General features: G+C 34.5%; 1 protein-coding gene across 1 annotated transcript; it reads right to left on the bottom strand.

The window, feature by feature from the left end:
* Positions 1–6,221: 6,221 nt before the first annotated feature.
* LOC141719320 (uncharacterized) lies at positions 6,222–13,898 on the bottom strand. Its single transcript, XM_074521691.1, has 10 exons — positions 13,541–13,898; positions 12,724–12,797; positions 11,841–11,921; positions 10,789–10,927; positions 9,850–10,671; positions 9,489–9,729; positions 7,738–8,517; positions 7,377–7,474; positions 6,739–7,154; positions 6,222–6,641 (listed from the first exon to the last, which is right to left on the bottom strand). The coding sequence occupies exons 1-10, from the start codon at positions 13,896–13,898 to the stop codon at positions 6,222–6,224; spliced, it is 3,429 nt and encodes a 1,142-aa protein (XP_074377792.1).
* Between the last annotated feature and the right edge of the window lie 1,981 nt (positions 13,899–15,879).

Here is a 15,879-nt window from a genome sequence, read left to right as displayed (position 1 = left end):
AAATTTATTTTTGGGTACGTCCCAAAAGGCTTCAAATTAATGGAATTTTTTGATTGCTTATTCAATAGAAAACTTTTCCTCCCATAAATCATGTGGGATAAATCCTAATAATTTCTCTTTTCACACATCGAACTCGACACTTATCGAATCTGCCTCCTTAACTGTGACCAAGCTCCCCTTGACACATATTAGAAGTCCATCTAGCTCTCTGACCCTCGAGATGACCCTCAAGACCCATACTAGAAGACCCACCCGCCTCCCTCTTTAACCGATCCTGGCACCTGCCTCTTTTTAGGCCCATGCGGGAGCCCATGTGAGATTGTTATAGACGTTAAAACTCGCTCTGATGCCACTTGTTGTGCTTGTTAAACAGCCTTGGTCAGCATTAATATACCATTCTGGGCCGAGCCCTCATGGATTTGTTTTTAGATACATCCGAAAGGTCTCATACTAATAGAGTTAACTAGTAGCTCTATATAAAAGATTATTTTTTATTATTTAGTCCATGTGGTACTTGAGTTTATTCCACTAACACATGATATCTATATTTTCATCTCTAACCATCATGCATAGAATTTTATTTTGACTTAAAAACTATATAGTTTGCATGTGTATTTTCTTGGATGCATTATTTGTTGATAATGGAATTCACAACTTAAACACACTCACCCCTGTCTTTGATAATATTCGTAAAAAGAGCTAGAAATATACCAGTAGAGGAGGTGTTGATCTAACGGTTCACAACTTAAAATTTATGAATTTTTTAGTGACATTGGTAATGGAACAATTTATCCATCTACAATGCAACACAAAATATGATTCAACTTGGATATAAATGATTATCTCTGAGTTATATAATTAAAAGCGACATAAAAATTCTTCCTTATTAGACTAATTACGAAATAGCAAATCTGGTTGCTTCTAAAAGTTTACCCTAATGTCACATAGTTGCTTATAAATATATGTTGGGTACTAGAAAATAGTTAGGATAAATTTTCAAAATTATTGTAGTAAAAGAACATAGCAGGGAAGATATTCAAAAAAATTGTTCATTGAAATAACATTAATTATTCAACTATGTAGCACACAACATATTCCATTATCAAAAATATTTAAATTACAAAACAAATATAATATAAATATAAAAGAGAAAATATGTTAATGATAGAAGAAAACTTAATGCAAGATTAATAACATTATAAAATATATACTAATTAAAGATTATATAATTTCTATGTTCCCGTCTCAAAGGATTTTCCCATGGTCTCCAACCTTAATTACACATTATAATACAATAGCAAATATGATCTAAAATTGTAATATTCATTTATATTCCTTTTGGTCCCTGAATAATTATATTAATTTGGTTTTTTATATCATTTTATATCTTTCGAATTTAGTTATGGATTGACAATTTATTGTATATTAAATTTGATGTTATTTTGGAGTTTGTTTTTGTTTTTGATGATTGTTGGCCAACTAAATATATTTTAAATATGTGAGGACGTGCAAAGCTTTTAAACGACATACATGTTATTTGGTTAAAAAATTAGCATGTTATTTTTAAAACGTTTTTTAAAAAAATCATCATTAAAAATGTAATAAAATCCTTATAATTAAAGTAAAACTAGTTTGAAATTATTATACAATTGATATATTACATAAAATGGATTTTAATAAAATTCAAATTTCTAAAAAAGACATACTTATATTTCTTTTCAGTAGAAGTCTAACTATCAAATATTTTATTTTATTCAAGAATTTATACTCCTTATACTCCCTAATAAACAAGCCTAATACTTTTGTTATCTTTTAGCCTATAGTGAAATATTTTAACTAAAGGGGATAAGAGAAAGTAGTATATCATCATTCATATCCATCTATTAGTATGATATAGAAAAACTTAGATAATTTATCACTTACATGGACTGGTGAGATTTATCACTGGAATATAGTATAGGTCTCCAAATGTACTTGTTTTGTTATCATGTAGATAGGTTTATTCTGATTGCTCAAGTTAATAATCAGCTTAGAAAGTTTCTAGCAAATAGATTGTATATAGGATCTAAAGGTATTCATCCTGGAAGAAGTTCAAATTTTTCATGCAGCAGGGTGAATTGCTTTGAAGAAATAAGGTGCAGAAATATTTCTAAGTCCCCATGTTGAGAAGTCAGAATGATGGATGTCGTGAAGTCCTCAAATCTAATACCGTAGAGTGTTGAGATCACAAAGTCCAAATGCTTAGTCCGTGAAGTGAGTTTGTGCTATAGCGCATACTTCTCTCAGCCATACCGCAAAGTACTCCACATAACTTTACGGCAAAGTCTCTTACATAGTTGTACATCAAAGTCTCTTACATTGTTGTACATCAAAGTCTTCATACATTAAAGTTTGAAAGAGCTATGTTGACATGTGTGGGGAAGAGGGAATACTGGAGTTTACGATATCAACAGTTAAACATTTAACAGCAAGATAAATGAAGGTACAAGACAGAAAGAAAGTGAAGACAAATACTGGGAGTATCCGTACTGGGCTGTGGTCCAATAACAGATGGCAAACCTACTCAACTTGGAGAAGTTGAAACGAAAAATAAAAGGCTAGTGGGGGTCCTCACCTGCACAGTGTATTCTCTGCGTAGTTTGTTGGAGCCGTCATTGCACTTCAAGGGTAATTGTGTAAAATGGGAATGTACACTAGTTTTGTATAGGCATTATATATCATGCACATTCTCATTAGCCATAAGTGCGAAAAAGAATACGTACAGAATCATCTTTTCTTTCTCCGTAAGAAAACAAGAAACAATCACTTGTTTGTTTTGAAACCAAAATTTTTATTCTGGAGCTGTAGTGCTCGATTTACTTTTTGTAAAGTAGATTGAGTTATTCTATGTGTTCTTGTTTTTACATTTCCGTATTCAAGCATACACACAAAAAAACAAACAGTTTTTGGAAAAGTTCTTCATAATTTTGAAATTATCCATTCACCCCCTCTGCATAGTTTACGTGTGTTACTCACACTTAACATATCTTTTGTAAATTTTTGATGAATTTAGTAAGAATTAAATCTCATTGAAAGGTTGAGTTTTTTCAGATTCATTTTGTGACAACAAATGCTTTCATTTTTCAAGTAGTGATGTAGAAAAATGATTTAATATAGGTGAAATTAATAAATTGAATAATAAGTAAGTTGTCTTGTTATTTTATGGTTATGTATATCAAGTTCTAGTTATGTATACCAATGTTTGTGTAACAGCAATAGTGAGATGGGGATAATTTATTTATATCTTTTTTTTTGAAATGGGTTTGATGTTGTTAGTTATCTATAAGTTGTGTTTGATATGAATTTTAATTGAGATTTCTAAGTTTAATAGCTTAGCCTGAAATGAGAGTGTCTAGTTTTATCATGTGAATGATGCTTTTGAATTTTGATCTAGTTTTATTAGTTAACTAGTTGAAAATACCGCGCTTCGCGCTGAAGAATCTTTCAAGAAAATAACAAAAAATTTAAAATATTATCACGCTATTTTCCAGCCAAAAAAAAAATAGTATAAAAAATCAGAAATTTTATTTATTCATTTTGACAGACCCAATAGAATAACAGAATATGTAGCAGCTTTGTTATTTCAGCAGAAACAAAGTATTCAAAATTACAAATTTAAAATTTTAATGAGGTCCACATAACTCCAGCATTCACATAGAACAAGATTTAGGTTCTCAATAAATTTACTCAAGAACCTAAATCCTACTAATACATGTTTCATATTGCTGCAGTCTGAGATTCACTTCTGTAATGATTGATATACCACTAAAATATAACAAATTCTGCAGCAGGCTACTATTAAACACTTCTAGTGTAGATTGGGATTCCAAATGAAATTCCCTTGTAATTTAAAGAACTGCTAATCTGCTATACCTCATTGGATAAATATATTGCACATTGTGAAACATTGATTTCACTTCTATGATAAACAATGAAAATAATAAAGTATGACCGGGCCAAATGGAATGCAAACTGATGATAGTCTGGTAGACCACCCTCAAGATTAATGAATAAAAGACTTAAAAATGAAAATTTAGACAATTAACATAATGAATCACATTCAATTGAAGCGAAACCCTGGGTTTTTTCAAATTAATACGCTTGTTGATATTCATATAATATATAGTTGTGGCGCAGTGTGAAGAGGTGTTCAGCAAGCTGGGCTTCACCAAGAATTTGAGATAGCCAACCCAGGAAGCTTGTCTTTTTGAGAAATTTAAGGTACCTCCTTATGACACATATACCTAACTCTTTTTACATTTCTTGCACTCACACTAGTAGTTGAAAGAAGCATCTGAAAGTTTTTTTTGCTTTTTCATTTTTGCCGAAGCCAGCTTCCACTAAAAGCCTGGCTTACAAGCATACCTTGCTATACAGAAACTGAGATGGGGTTCATAAGCAATCACTTGCTTAAGAATTTTCAAGGCCTCTAGTTACAACTAGACCCGGGAATTTTGGACACGACACGACTTACACGACACGAAATGACACGAAAATTTAGTGTTTGTGTTTGCATTTTTAGTACACGACACGAAAGTACACGAACACGAAAGTACACGGTTAAGATTTAGTGCCGGTTTTGTGTTTAACCTTCAAGTACACGACACTACATGAAGTATACGATATAAATAAATGTTATAATTAAATTTTAATATTTTTTATGAATATATGTAGAATTATAATAAATGTATGCATATTTATTTTTAAAATATTATTTGATTTCATTATATTGTATAGATATGAGATCTAAATATATATATTTCATAAACATGCCAATTTAGTAAGAGTGCAGAACTCAAGAATCCACAAACTTAATTTTTACAGATGCAGGAGTAAAGGTCATGGCAAAGGCCTAAAAGAAGATAAAGTCACTAAGTGCAAAGAACCACAAAATGAATAATAACGTTTGATTAAACTCCGCCTACTAGGCTAATAGATCTACTAATCATCACTCTTAGCAAAAAATATATTTCATTGCATTTTTTATAAAACACAGATTATCTAGAACAATATGAACCTGAAAGGTTTGAAATTAAATAGACATAAAAGAATTTTGGTACAAATATAGGAGAGGTCTAATATCCCATGCCAGCTTCTCGTAACTCCCTTTTATCTAAATTTCATATGCAGATTCAAACTTTGAGCAACCCAAAGTTTTGATCCAAACAAAATTTTCCCAGAATTTACATATCTCCTTTTAAAAAGAGACAGTAGAGCTAATATATGAAAATGCCTATAATGAGAAAAAGTGTTGATCAACAATGGGAAAAAAATTTCAGAAGCAAAAAATTTACACCGATTAAAATAACAGAATGAATGCATGTTGGTTGTGTGGTTAGCAACATGAATGAGAGCATGTTTGGCACTTTTAAGAAAATATAAACATGATAATTCCTACGGGGGGAGTGCAGTATGATGCAAGTGGAAGATTGATATCTCAGTACAAATTTAAATGATTTAACATCCTAGAATTTATAACTTTTTTTGCAGGGGCTGAGCAAGTTGCTGGATGGAACACCTATTCTGCTGTGCTTTCCACCTGCAGCCCGAATATGCCAATGTGTTGGGCTGAGAATAAAATAGAGAATGAATTAAAGAGAATCATTTATGGATCATCTTAAGAATCTTAGGCTTAATTCTATAAATTAACAACATTTGTAGTTAGGTTTAAAATTTTAGGTGGATTTAATTTTTTGGATAAACACATATTTATTATTTCCAGTGTGTAGATACACCAAGTAAATTGGGAAACACTACAAAATATTTAAATTCATGCATCTCACTAAGATATTCCACCAGTAGTGCCATAGTATAGAGATTTTTTTTAAAATTCTGGTGTGCCTTAACATAGCGGAGCGAACAGTGTCGGGAATGGAAGTACTTGTTCAACAATAATAACACAATGGAGCAATACCCCAATTTGTTAAACATTCATCTAGAGTGAAGATTGCTTAGAGTTCTTAAAAATATTCTATTTTTATGTTCCTTGGTTATTAGCCAATGTGTGATATTAAATGCTACCTATGGCTATGCGATATAATTTTTTTGCATTATAGTTGAACTATGGATAGCAGAAAAATGCACAGATGCAATAAGTTATATATTTTATGCTTAACAAAAGAGGTAGCATGGTCTGATGTCTTACAGCTGTCACGTGTGGGCGCCTGAATGTTCTCGAAGACCTATTTGTAAACAATGTTTTTTATTAGAGCCTGGTCCTTCACCTCAGTATCAGCATTGACAATGATCAAGCCTTCTATTCCAGTGACCCTTGACAGAGCCACATACACCTGTCCATGGGTGAATACCTGGCTAGGAAGGTACATACCTACACGGTTTAAAGACTGGCCCTGACTTTTATTAATTGTCATTGCGAAACATGGTGCCACTGGTAGTTGACGCCTATTAAGTTTAAACGGCCATTTTGATTCTTTCGAAGACATGATGATTCGCGAAATGGTAACATTTTGACCAACTTTTGCTCCAGAAATTATGTATCCTCGAATAGACCACTTGCCTAGACGGGAGACTATTAGTCGTGTGCCATTACAAAGACCCGCAAATTGATTTAAGTTTCTGAGAAGCATGATGGGGGTTCCTTCCTTAAGTCATATATCGTGGTTTGGGACTCCACTGAACCTTAAACTATTCAAAAATTCTGGGGGAGTATAACAAATCATCATCAGCCTTAATACTCACCTTGCACACACTATCGGAGCTTAGATATGTTCTTCCTTCTCCCGGTATCATGTTCATTAGAAAGTCATTCAATTCATGGACTGTTTCATTTTTTGGTGTCAATATAGCACGTTCTTTTATGTATGCAATATCCATATAATTTTCCAGCAAAGAAAGGTAGACTTCGCCGACAATGCCTTCCATTGGATTCTCGATTGTTGGGCTGCACAACTCTGGTGGAATTCTTATCAGTTCCTGTGCTGGATTTTCGTATAGGGAATCATCTCCGATCTGCAAGAGCCATCTATCAAATGATGCTATTTTCTCGGCTTCTATTTCTTCAATCACTTCCCTGTGGAGCCTCATATTTTGTTTCAGCTCAAAAATTTCAAAATGAGGCCTAAGGTAAGATGGGTTTAGTGAGGCATCAATAATATCTGCACGTTCACCTTGCGGGATAACAGGTAGAATCTAGCGAAAATCCCCACCACACACGACTGTAAGGCTTCCAAAGGGCTTAGATCGACTATTATCATACTGTGTGCTTAGCAAGTCTCTTAAGGTCTTGTCTAAAGCTTCAAAACGATATTTGTGGGTCATTGGTGCCTCATCCCAAATAATAAGAGAAGTTTTTTAAAGAAGTTTGTCTAATTGCGTACCATGTTTAATCTCACATGTAGATTCAGCTGTTATGTCCAATGGGATGCGAAATCGGGAGTGTGTTGTTCGACCATTCGGTAGTAACAATGATGCTAACCTGAAGTAGCAACAGGAAGGACTATCAGTGACTCTGATCTTAATTTAGAAGTGATTGTATTCCATAAGAATATTTTTCCTGTGCCACCATGACCACTGATAAAGAACAATCTGCCTTCATCATTCTGAACTGAGTGTAAAATTGCGTCATAAGCACCTTTTTGGAATTGATTTAAATCATTTAATGATTTCTCATGCAAGATCTTCAAAGCAACATGATCATAATCCAGCTCCTCATTCAGCAGTCTATTTGATAAATCTCACGTGAGTGAAGAATCCGGTTGTGGCATTCCATCTATGTCCTTTAGGCTCTTGCCTAATTTTTGCATAATACCTTCAATTTCAACCAGTGCATATGACTCAATTTGTTCTTGTGTTAGATGTAGGTTAGGTACCTGAAACCTTTTTCTTTGCAAGTAAAGCATATCTTCCGAGAGTATTGTTGAATGACTTTTCCAAAGTTCTGGTACATTGGAAACTTGGCAAAAGACGAGCATTGTGACAAAGAGATTGCGTAACTCATTTCCTGTTGCCCAAACTGCGGCCTCAGATAAGCAATCTATCCATTCTCTGTCATCATCCAATAATCCTAAAGCATAACATGCAGCATTGAAAGTGGGATATGTCACACCATTTATCGTTCTAATGCACTCAAATGATGTGCTCCCTTTTATAAAATTTAGGAGCATGCGCATATAGAAACGTTCTCCACTTGACGGATGTGCAAAGTAAATTCTACCAACTGCATTCCCCTTTTTCTGCTTTGTCCATAATTTACACTTGGAATTCCAAACCCAGTGTTGGGGGAATTTTGCATAAGTAAGACTGCGGGCGTCCTCATGCTTCCTGTTTGTCTCCAATAATTCCGTAAATTTAGTTTTTTCTATTCCGGGCATATTGAGCACGTTTTCAATGCACCTGCTTTCCTCAAATATAACAGTATGCTCATTGGGCAGGTGAAAAGGTAATCGCTCAACTGCTGGGTACCTGTAGTTGATGCCGAATTGAAAAATTCTCCAGCAAGCCTCACATGCTGATATGTACCTAATAAAGGTAAACATGAAAGGTATGTAAATATTATAATTAGTTAAATCGAAAAGCTTCCCTGATCATAAAACTTACATATTCTAACATAAATTTAAAAAGGTTAGTTTTTTTTTTCTTTTACAACACATAGCACGTACCTACAGTCAAGGTATGCTTTGTTAATATATTTTATCCCGCTCGTCGGCGGTCTCAATCACTGCGGTTGCTCTATCTGGGCCTTTGTTAATATATTTGAATAAATATTTGATTGATCTTGCGCTGTTAAAGAGTTCAATGTTAATATGAGCATCAAATTTGACTGATAAATTTCTGTTGTAAGGGATGACATAACGATTGTCCACGAGGATGCCATTTTTTTCCACAGTAATTCCTGTATTCCTGCGCCTATATATTGGGAACCCATCTTCTCCAATTTCTTGGGGAAAAATTTGGTGCATTTTCCCTGTTACATACAAGGAGAGGATACATTGGCTTGACCACACGACCCGTGAAGCATAGATTTCTTGACCGCGTTATAGGCATCATGGTCGACATTGATATCCGGTATCTCTGCGCTTATTATGGTGTCAATATATTCTGGAGAAGGATTTTTCATTGATGGGTATAAGAAAAGCAGGATGTGCGCATGAGGTAAACCCCTTTTCTGGAATTCTATGGTGTATAAACCTGCACCAACATTTTGATACTATCAAAATAGAATAAACAAATAAAGCAGATTTGGAACTTAAATACTGGCTGATAAAAAATACGCTATAAACAAAGCAAACTTACATGCCATGACTTAACCAAATGGCTATTCTTTTTTGATGTAGTGTACGAGTTGCTGCAACTTTATCTCAAATACTCGACATATAATATCAACTCTGTTAGAGTCATTTTTTTGACTGATCAGGCCAAGCATGTCATTAATCTCTTTCCATTTTGGATTACATGTGAATGTAATGAACAAATACAGATAGCCTACTCACCGACAAATTGCCATTGCATCTTGGTAATTCTGAGCCCTGTAGCGCGGACCTCCAGTGTGTGACGATGGCAAGATGACTGATTTTCCTACCGTGGAGCTGGTTAGGTCCCCATGATGCACCGCATTCATTAATCCTGAGTATAATTCTGTCCTGAGTTCACTTTGATGGGTTCGAACCCACCTAAACCTTTCTTGCTCAACTGCCATGTAAGCGTCGACTATATATTGCTGCAATAGGCGTCCTGCTAAAAGTAAGGTATGTCCCTCAGTGGACCTTTGTTGGAATCTAAAACAATAATACTGGCACATTGTTAGTGTCTGTCATTTAGAAGTTTGAGAGCCCCTTTCTGCTAAGGGTATACCCAGCCTGTAGCCATCTTCTCCATAAGGATGAATTAAGGGATACTCCATAGACATATAGCTTGGGTGTAACTCATCAATATGTGTAATCCCTTTAGTACGGTGGCACACAATAACGTCACGCTCAAATTTTTTCTCGCTGAGCTCACCCACTATCAAGCCCCCCACTTCAGATTTCGTTGGGATGTTGTATTGTCTACCATCCCTAGTACGGGCCTCAGGCAGCCACAAATGAAAAGTGGTTTGTGGTTGCTCTTCGAACATGTCTCTTGCTTTTCTATAAGATCTCACCAAATTGCTATGCTCGTCTAAAATTTGTTTCAGACCCTGGACAATACTTTCGTCAATAGCGGGACCTCTCTCTGGATTTAACAGTGTGCTAATTCTATTACTAACCTCATGATCAGTATCATATATGTAGAGCTGGGCAAACAGGGGCTTTTTACCTGCTGGTGGGAGTAATGAGCTTGTGTTATGGTAAATCTGTCCACTTGCATGAAACACATAAGGTCCTCTCGATTTGTTTATTAATCTATCAACCTGGACTCCTAATGATGTGACAGCAAACATGAGGTTGTAAGGCCTTATATTCTGCTTGAAATTGGTACCATGCTGTCCAGAATTTGGTCCAAGAAGATGTTTGAGTAAAGCAGGTGGTTCTTTCAAGAGTTGTAGCTTCACGGGTCCTTCTTCACAACAAATGGTGAAGTGTGGGTCGGAGGTGTGCCTGTTCCTTTTAACCCGCTCTTCATACCATGGCGCAGCACCACAATGCATGTAGTTGTGCCCGGGTGGTCCGAAATACGACGAAAATGGTTGTTCAGCTGCAATTATACAATAAGCGGAGAACACATCAATAATAAGTTTTTTGTTAAGATGCTTGTAGAATATGTCGGAGGCGGCAAGCCTGGTTCAATTAACAAATTTGAATAAGCTAGTACCTGCAGCCCAATTCGTAGAGGTATTGCTTGGCCCTGCATCAGTGGTTAACAGTGGGCCCCTCATGGTATTGTTGGTTGTGCCTGTGAGCGATGGAACTCTTGGTAGTTTGGCCCTTTGCTCTGGAAGTAAAAGTATCAGCTGGATAGGAGAGATTTAAAATATATAGAAAGAGCTTCAAGCTGTAAAACGTGCATTAGATTACTAGACTCGGCTTGGAAAGTTCCCGGTGCTGCTCGCTTGGCTGGTGTGGTGCATTGGCAAAGAAGATTCAACCCTGAATATGAAACAGGTTCAAGAGTTATGAATTTGCATGTTCTATGCACAAGGAGCCCAAGTTAATTTGCAGGTAGGCGAGGTATATCAAACAAAAGGGCAGATAGCCTAAATAAGTACCCTTATTCAAACAAAGAATAAATCTACAGACATCACAGATAGATCTTATATTTGCTGCAGTAGTATATTGCATAACATGAAAGGAAATTAACTTTTACTATTCACAATAGTTGTATATGAAGCATTGCACACACATTCACTAATGATTCATGTATGATATTTTCGAGGCGATTTTTGATACATAACATATCATTCAGTGGCTCCTAAGGGTAGCAGACGAACCACCAAAGGAGAGATTATGTGGTAAGCCAAAACTGTCACAATTCGTTGAACCATTTTGCATGGCCTAATGGGACATGATCAAACTGTAGAAATTTTCAAAATGTTTAATTTTGGTTTTTTTAAATTACAGCAAAAACACAGGAAGTGTTGCTGCAAAATCAGGTGGAGGCTTTACATCCTAGCTATTTTTCCTTTCATAAACTTGGGAAGCACAGTTTTTTTAAAAAAAATAAATAAATTATATTGTTTCAATTTCTGACATTGGTGTAATATTATTTTTATATTTGATAATTTGTTGTGATATTATTGCAATAAATATGCAAATATTGAGAGCTATATATTGTACAATATTATTTCATATTTTGGTTTTTGAATAATAGAAGTAAAATGTAATATTGTTTTATGGTTTCTAGCCGTAAAATGTGCATTAGATTACCTGACTAAGCTTGGAAAGCTCTTGGTGCTGCTCGCTTGGCTGATGTCTGGTGCATTGGCAAAGAAGACTCAGCCCTGAAATCTGAAACAGGTCCAAGAGTGATGAATTCACATGTTCTATACAAAAGGAGCCCAAGTTAATTTGCACTTAGGCAAGGTATATCACACAAAAGGGCAGATAACTTATATAAGTACCCTTATTCAGACAAAGAATAAATCTACAGATATCACATATAGATCTTTAATTTTCTGCAGTAGTATACTGCATAACATCTATGCAGGAAAATTAGCTTTCACTATTCACAATAGTTATATATGAAGCATTGCACACACATTCACTAATGATTCATGTATGATATTTATGAGGCGATATTTGATACATAACAGCGCATTCAGTGGCTCCTAAGGGTAGCAGAGGAACCACCAATGGAGAACTTGTGTGGTAAGCCTAAAGTATCGCAATTTGTTGAACTATTTTGAATGGCCTAATGGGACATGATCAGATTGCAGAAATTTTCAAAAAGTTCAATTTTTGGTTTTCAGAAATTTCAGCAAAAACACAGGAAGTGTTTCTGCAAAATCAGGTGGGGGCTTTGCATCCTACCTAATTTTCCTTTCTTAAACTTGGGATGCCCATGTTTTTTTAAAATAAAAAAATTATATTATTTTAATTTCTGACATTGTTGTAATATTAATTTTATTTTTGATAATTTATTGTGATATTATTGTAATAAATATGCAAATACTGAAAAATTTATGAATGACTAATCGTAATAGGGCTATATATTGTACAATATTGTTTCATATTTTGGTTTTTGAATAATAGCATGAAAATGTAATATTTTTAAATAGTTTCAAGCCGTAAAACGTGCATCAAAAAGTACCTGACTGAGCTTGGAAAGCTCGTGGTGCTGCTCACTTGACTGGTGTTTGGTGCATTGGCAAAGAAGTTTCAGCCCTGAAATCCGAAACAGGTCAAAGAGTGATGAATTTGCATGTTCTATGCAGAAGGAGCCCAAGTTAATTTGCAGGTAGGCGAGGTATAGTTGCTTGAGCTCAATTTTTTTATTAGTTTTGAATAACATCTGAACACATTGTTGTCTACTACTTTAATAAGCAAGTAGTAAAATTGTTAGGCTGAATAGCACAACCTACTAAGATATTAATAACCGAGCTATAGGTTGCCGTTTTTTGTAAAGTAGCCTGAGCACTGAAAAGAATACTATGATCGACACTGCAAGTCTAGTAATCACTGATTATTTTGGAGGTTTTTTGTATTAAAGAAACTCCGGTTGTATTAATCAAATCCCTAGCAACTAAACGATATAGCTATTTCAACTATATACACCACTGCCAACAGTCAAAATAGTGTGGTACAGACTAAATGATAATATGTACCTCAATTGAGCCCTGAAATGATTGGTTTCCAGTGGTTACCAGCAGATTTTACAAGCTCCAGTTAATTTTACAAGCTATCTGGTCACCTAACTAATTATCTTCTTCCATCTTCTGTATTAGATTTTTTTTGTTCAATACAAGTTTTGGAAGTTGCAGTATCACAATACTAAAATTGTGATGCGAGTTAGCTCTGTTAGTGCCTGTTTTTTAAGTCTACCAGGCTTGAAAGAAATATCATTCTTAGGTCATACTAAGTAGCTAAGTATGGAAGTTCATTCCTATCAATTAAAGAAAGGGCAATACCATTTGATGGCACCAGCTTAATGCAATGGCGCAGAAGCAGAAGCTGGGAGGGATGCTGCGAGCACATATGCATAATTTGCATTGCGGAGAAGTAAGGCAATCCTTGGTTAGTCTGTAGCTTTCTACTAAGTATAACAATTTTTCTCCTCATCCTTGCTTGTTTGGCAATCATTTTTTTCAGGAAAGCAGTGTGAATGCTTCCCCCTGGGGAGTTAGCTGCCATCTGCCGCTTAAGGCGAATCTTGAGAGTCCTTTCGTGCCGCACAATGGAAGATAACGAGCGGTGGAAACTTGAGTTCTGCAGGCAGAGAGCACCCAAAGGTTGATAATCCTTGTTAGTAGGAAGAAATGGCTCCATTGGCTCTACATATTTTATTTTCCGCATAAAGATGAGTCCACATAGACTAAATAATTTATGAACAAATCTTTCAGCACCAGAACAGAGAAGAGGAAGCCAAACAGGCTTCAATTACTCAAGATATTGACGTTTTAAATTCTAATTGCTCCCCTGAATCTATCTGAGCACGTAAATTATAATAATAGGACCTACATCTACACGCATTTTTAATTTTAAAGCACCAATATACCTAGGAAAAATTCACCATTTTTACCTTAAATATATGATACCCTTTCTATAAATAAATAAGAGAATTTTAAAATTATAAGAAATCAAATATAGAAATCAATTGTTTTCCCTTATTTAGTATTGTATGTAAGCCAAACTATCTTGATATAAAATATTGGCACTTAATTTCTTGGAATGCACATAATTTATTAGTATGTTAATTTTAATATTTTACATTAATTTTAAAAAGTTTGCTGCACCTATTTTACATTTTACCAAGGTAAAGGGTACTCAATATTTCTTACGTCTATTTTCTACTTAATGTTGCAACTTAAACTTAATATATTCTTATATTTAAAATAATTCAATTTAATATGGGAGGCGTGATCCAAATTTTTTAATCTGAGTTGAGTACTATAACCTTGATATAAAATATTTGTACACCAATCTGATTTTAGTTTATGTGAGCCTTGATTAATTTTTTTTAATTATTGTGCCATAATATTCTGACATAAAATATGGATATATAATCAGTCATTATGTATATAATTTATCAGGATGCTAATTTTAATATTACCTTAATCTTAAAAAGCAAGCTATTTTACATTTGACCAAAATAAAGGATTACCAAGATTTATTCCTAAATGACTATTTTTTCATTTATATGAGAGATAAACTTATATCCTTATTCAAAATTTTGAAGTTTCAAACTTGTAAAAATAACTTCAAGCTAATTTAGTATTTTCAAGGTGTAAAACTGAACTTTCTAATATTAGCTAATAGTTCCTCTTTTTCGGTTCTCCGTGGTAGATGCAAATAATTCTCTAACAATTTGACGCTTCAAAGACCTGGGAAATGCACCTACATGCTCGTATAATTCTTAGATATCCAACTCTAAGACTCTGGACAGGAGCTTTAACTGCAGCTAAAAATTGCTCCCAGTAGAACATTTGTTTATCATGAGCAGAAGCTTCCATTATAAGGGGGATAATTTCTCAAAGATAGACTCCCCTATTTGAATGTAAAGAAAAATGTCATATGCTATGGATTAATATGCATGTATATTTCAACACTTCTTGCAACATAGAGGCACGCATATTATGAAAATTGGCAAGCATGCAACAAAAGCAAAATTAAACATTTAGCCTACTTGCCAAAGGTACAATACACAATTATATCTGATTATTTAATATCACTCAAGCAGCCTATACAATCTGAGATAACCAAACATGTTCCCTTTTCGGGAAGACTGCTGATAAAATTAAATAAAGGTAACAACATCATTTGCACAGCCCTGGCTCTTGATCCTCAAGACCTCAAGTCAAACAAATAACTTTTTCCAAACTCGCCAAATATGAAGGCAACGCACTACAACAAATCTGGCCATTTACGACGGCCAACTTACGACGGAAAAGAAATGAGCGTCAACTTACGACGGAAAAACTGTTTCGTCGTAATTATTTACGACGAAAAAAAAATTATGTCGTAAATTTAATATTTTATTATTAAAACTATCACCAACTGAATAAAAAAAGGATTGAGGAAGATTTGTGGAAGAACGACGTCATTAAACTTACGACAAAATGTTATATCCGTCGTAACTTACGACGGAATTTCCGTCGTAATTAAGTATAACTTACGACGGAAATTCCGTCATAATTGTTCCCACCAACCACAATAAATGCCATCTATACTAGCATTTGTTAGCCGTTCGAAAATAATATTTTTTTATAAAAACTTACGACGGAAATTACATTCCGTCGTAAGTTATCAA

This window comes from Apium graveolens, chromosome 4, assembly GCF_009905375.1.
Source record: "Apium graveolens cultivar Ventura chromosome 4, ASM990537v1, whole genome shotgun sequence".
Taxonomy (NCBI): domain Eukaryota; kingdom Viridiplantae; phylum Streptophyta; class Magnoliopsida; order Apiales; family Apiaceae; genus Apium; species Apium graveolens.
Note: the sequence above shows the minus strand (reverse complement) of the source record. Positions and strands in the feature narration are given on the sequence as shown.

Bases quoted from the DNA above. Each gene is read 5' to 3' on its own strand.
- LOC141719320 (XM_074521691.1), bottom strand. From the start codon at position 13,898: ATGGAGCCATTTCTTCCTACTAACAAGGATTATCAACCTTTGGGTGCT. The intron at 11,922-12,723 runs GTACTTTTTGAT...GACCTGTTTCAG, and splicing joins AGCTTTCCAAGCTCAGTCAG to ATTTCAGGGCTGAGTCTTCT. The intron at 8,518-9,488 runs GTGAGTAGGCTA...TACCTTTATTAG, and splicing joins GATGCAATGGCAATTTGTCG to GTACATATCAGCATGTGAGG.